The sequence below is a fragment of the Aquila chrysaetos genome, unplaced genomic scaffold, assembly GCF_900496995.4.
Source record: "Aquila chrysaetos chrysaetos unplaced genomic scaffold, bAquChr1.4, whole genome shotgun sequence".
Classification (NCBI taxonomy): Eukaryota; Metazoa; Chordata; class Aves; order Accipitriformes; family Accipitridae; genus Aquila; species Aquila chrysaetos.
In genome coordinates this window covers 49040-53055 of record NW_024470397.1, presented here as the reverse complement: position 1 = coordinate 53055, position 4016 = coordinate 49040, and the positions used below count along the sequence as shown (strand labels likewise).

At 65.8% G+C, this 4016-nt stretch overlaps 2 protein-coding genes across 5 annotated transcripts in view; both read right to left on the bottom strand.

The window, feature by feature from the left end:
• Positions 1 to 622: 622 nt before the first annotated feature.
• LOC115338296 (large proline-rich protein BAG6-like) lies at positions 623 to 1678 on the bottom strand. Its single transcript, XM_030006819.2, has 4 exons — positions 1601 to 1678; positions 1178 to 1277; positions 984 to 1070; positions 623 to 727 (listed from the first exon to the last, which is right to left on the bottom strand). Exons 1-4 carry the CDS (start codon positions 1655 to 1657, stop codon positions 672 to 674), a joined length of 300 nt encoding a protein of 99 aa, XP_029862679.1. The 5' UTR covers positions 1658 to 1678; the 3' UTR covers positions 623 to 671.
• A 1695-nt stretch (positions 1679 to 3373) lies between these two features.
• The window catches only part of STRN4 (striatin 4), a 6639-nt gene continuing 5996 nt past the window's right edge, over positions 3374 to 4016 (bottom strand). For all 4 annotated transcript variants that reach the window (XR_003922372.2, XR_003922371.2, XR_003922370.2 and 1 more), the window contains exons 16-17: positions 3914 to 4000; positions 3374 to 3576 (exon numbers count right to left, since the gene is read on the bottom strand). Coding sequence is in view for 1 of the 4 variants with exons in the window: in XM_030006816.2 (XP_029862676.1) it covers positions 3407 to 3576; positions 3914 to 4000 (257 nt within the window). In the remaining 3 variants the exon portion in view is untranslated. The remainder of the gene's footprint in view (positions 3577 to 3913; positions 4001 to 4016) is intronic.

Below are 4016 nucleotides of genomic sequence, written 5' to 3'. Positions count from 1 at the left end.
GTACTGGTACATACTGATTCATACTGGGTGACCAGATGCCTGGGTCCCATCACTCCTGGACGCCTGGGTGTGTGTCCCGTCGTCCCCCCCCCCGGACACTGGGGGTCCCCTGCAGTGTCCCCTGTGTCACCCACAGCCTGCGGGGCCCGACGGTTCAGCCGTTTGCACAACCGGGTGATGCGGCCGGACGGTGATGAGGACAGTGACAGGGATGGTGACACAGACCTCCCCCACGCCCCTCCGGCTGCTGCTGGCTGCCCACCTGCGCTGGCACGCTTGGGGGGGGTGGGCCCTCTGCCACCCTGATGTCCCCTCCTGTCCCCATCCTCATCCCTGTCCTGTCCTTGTCCCCATCCCTGTACCCCCATCCCTCTCCCTCCTCTGTCCTTGTCCCCATCCCCCACCCTTGGGGGCAGCCCCATTCCTACTGGTTTTAACCCCAAAACTGTTTATTTGCCTTGGGGAGGCTGGTTCTGCCCTGGAGGGGGATGAGGACATCTGGGGACCCCTCAGGGCAGTGGCCATCCCAGCTGGGTACTCACTGAGTTGGGCAATAAGATCCCTTCTGTGTCTCTGTCGTTATCCCCCCCATGTCCCCAGTGTCCCCAACCAGGCCGACAGCTTCATCAGAGCTGTTTATTTGGGGGGGGGGGGATGTCCGGGCCCCCCACTCAATTCTTCTTGGGCCTCGAGGCCTGAGCCAGTGACCACAGCGAGTAGCAGGTGCCTGCGGTGGTGGTGGTGGGGGGGGAAGCTCAGGGACCCCCTCCCCCCCCCAGGGACCCCAGACGTCAGGGCCCCCCCCGCCCCCCCCCCCCCCCCAAAAGGTACCCAGGCGTCCGGCTTCTTGGTCCCCCTTAGCCACCCCCCCACCCCCCCCCCCCCACCAGACCCAGGCATCCCAGCAGACATCCCCCCCCCCCCCCCCCAGGCTAAAAATAGAACCCAGGCATCCTATTCCCTGCCCCCCCCCCAGGCCGTACCCACAGAGCAGACGAGGGTGGTGAAGTGGTAAAGGGCCGAGTCCATGCCCCCCCCCCCTTGAGATGCACGGGCAGCCCGTTGTCCTCCTGGGGGGGGGGGGGGGGGGGGAACGGGACGACAAGGGACATCAGGGGGGTCGGCACCCCCCACCCACCCCACCCCACGGGACCCAGGGGTCCGGCCCCCCCCTCACCTGGAAGAGCTTCTGGTGCTCTCGGATGTGGTTGTGGAGGTGGGGGGGGGGGGGGGGGGGGGGCAGGACCCAGCAACTGCAGCAGCCCCAGGCGGGCGGCCTTGGGGGGGGGCTCGGATCACCCCCACCACCACCCCCCCCCGGGACATCCCACCTGACCATCTGCACCCCCATAACCACCACTCCCCGGAGACACCCCCCCCCCATAAATCCTCCTCTGTAGGGCCCTTCATAGGGCTCTTCCCATGCCCCCTCCCCCCAAAGACCCCCCTCCCAGGGACACCCCCCCCCCCAAACCCTCTCTGGACATCCCCATCTCCCTCCTCCCATAGGGCCCCCCCCGACATGCCCCCCCCAAATACAGGCCCCCCACCCCATAGTGCCCCCCCATAGCGTGCCCCCCCATGACCCCCCACTCGGTACCCACAGGACCCTCATGCTCAGCTCGGCCCGATCGTCCTCTGCCACCACAAAGGGCATGGGGGGGGGGGGGCCGGGACAGGCCCCCGGTGACACCCAGCCCCGTGCATGTGCTGTCACGTGTCAGGGTGCCACCCCCCCCCCCATCCTCAGAGCCCTGGGTCCCCTCTGTAGCCCCCCCATCCCCATCACTGTGACCCTCCCATGTCCCCATCCCCAACCCTGTCCCCCCACAACCCTGTGACCCCCATGTCCCTGTCCCCATAGCCCTGTGACCCCCCCCATGTCCCTGATGACCCCCAGTGTGTGCATCCCCCAATGCCACCTTGGCGTCCCCATAGCCAGTCCTGGACCCAGTGCCCTTGTGTCCCCATGGGGATGTGGCAGGGGGGGACAGGGACACACAACAGGCAGTGACAAGAGGGGACAGGGGGTGACACAGCCCATGGGCCCCCCCGGGGGGAAGAGACCAAGTCCCTGGGGGACAAAGGGGGCTGGGGAATTAGGGGGTTATTAAGGGCTGGGGGGAGGGGGGGATTAGATCCTGGGGGGGCTGCCACAGTGTTGGGGGGGCACAAAGGGAGCCTGGGGGACTTTGGGGGGGGGGGAGTTGGGGACATCAGGGTAGAAGGGGGGGCAAGGCATGCTGGGGCAGGTATTGGGGTATTAGGGGCTGGGGGGGGGGGCACTGAGGGGTGGAGTCCTGATCCCGGGGGGGGGGGGGGCCTTGTCATGTCATTCCCCCCCCCCCCAGCAGCAGCACAGGGTTTTTGGCAAAGGGCTTTATTGAGGCACCCCCCCCCCCAAAAAAAAAAACCCCACCAAATAAATATACAATGAAAAGCAACCAGTGTTAAAAAGGGCAATTTGGGGGGGGGGGGGGATGGACGGGACGGGGGGACACAGACAGCACAGGGGGGGCCTGGACTATCACACAGTGATAAGGCGGCGGTGACAAGCCCCCGGGGGGGGCAATGGGGGCAGGGGGGCTTCACGGCTGTACAACTATACAAGGGGGGAGTCCCCCCCCAGGGGCCTTCAGGCTGGAACTGCCCCTGGGGGGGTGTAGAGCCCCCCCCGGGGGTGTATATGGAGCCCTGACCTACCCCTGGGGGGTCTATAAGGTCCATAATTGCCCCTGGGGGGGGGAAAATAAGGCCCCTAATTGCCCCTGGGGGGGGAAAATAAGGCCCCTAATTGCCCCCAGGGGGTATGTAGTGCCCCCCAATGGGGTAAATAGATCCCACAGGTGCCCCTGGGGGGATGTAGTGCCCCCCCCAGGGAGTAGATTGAGCCCGTAACTGCCCTGGGTGGGGGGACACACACAGAGCCCTTAACTACCCCTGGGGGTATGCAGAACACCCCCCGAGGGATGAGACCGGGGGAGGGCACATAGAGACTTTAACTGCCCCTGAGGAGGTATATAGAGCCCGTAAGTGCCCCCGGGGGGGTACACAGAGCCCATAACTGCCCCCAGGGGGTATATAGAGCTCATAATTGCCCTTGGGGGTATATATAGAGCCCATAAGTGCCCCCAGGGGGGTATATAGACCCATAATTGCCCCCAGGGGGGTATATAGAGGCCATAGGTGCCCCCTGCACCCCCCAGCCAGGCTCCCTGGGGGGGGAGGGTGGGGGGCAGGAGAGCACCAAGACCTCCCTGGGGTGTCACAAGCTGCAGGCAGCCACCAGGCTCAGCTCCCTGGGGCAGCGGGGCTGGGGAAGGTGACAAAGGCCACCCTGCCACCACGTGTCCTTCTCTGTGTGCGTGTCCCCTGCCCCCCCCCCCCCGGCCCCCCCCCCCCAGCATCACACAAAGACCTTGGCGAGGGCGTCAGCGCCGGCGCTGGCACTGAGGGCCCGGCTGGGGTGGAAGGCAACGGCATGGACAGCTTCCTCGTGTTTCTTACGGTGTGCTGTCAGCTCTTGCACGCACGTCTTGTGAGCCAGGTGCCAGAGGCGCAGAGAGCAGTCATGACCTGCGGTGGGAGCAGGGTGGGGGAGGAACTCAGGTATTTGGCCGGGGAGGGGGACAGACACGAGGACAATGACACCCCCGTGCATCCAAGGGGGATGAGATGGAGGTGGGGGCGGCAGCGGCAGGGAGGGGACGTGGGAGGTTGGAGGACACATAAAAGGTGCAGGGTGGGGGGGGTTGCAGCAATTTGGGGGGAGTTCAGGTCCCCTGGGTCAGCCCAGGGTGGTGACAGCAGGGAGGGCACAGGACCGAGACACGGGAGCGGTGGCTGAGGAGCACTGAGACCCAGCGCTCTCATTACGCAGATGAGCAGCAGGACGGGGACGGGGGACACTTACTGCCGGACATGAGGAAGACACCGTTGGGATCAATGGCCAGGCAGGTGACAGCATCCAAGTGGGCCACCATGGAGTGCACGACTTTACCTGGCGGTGGGAAAGG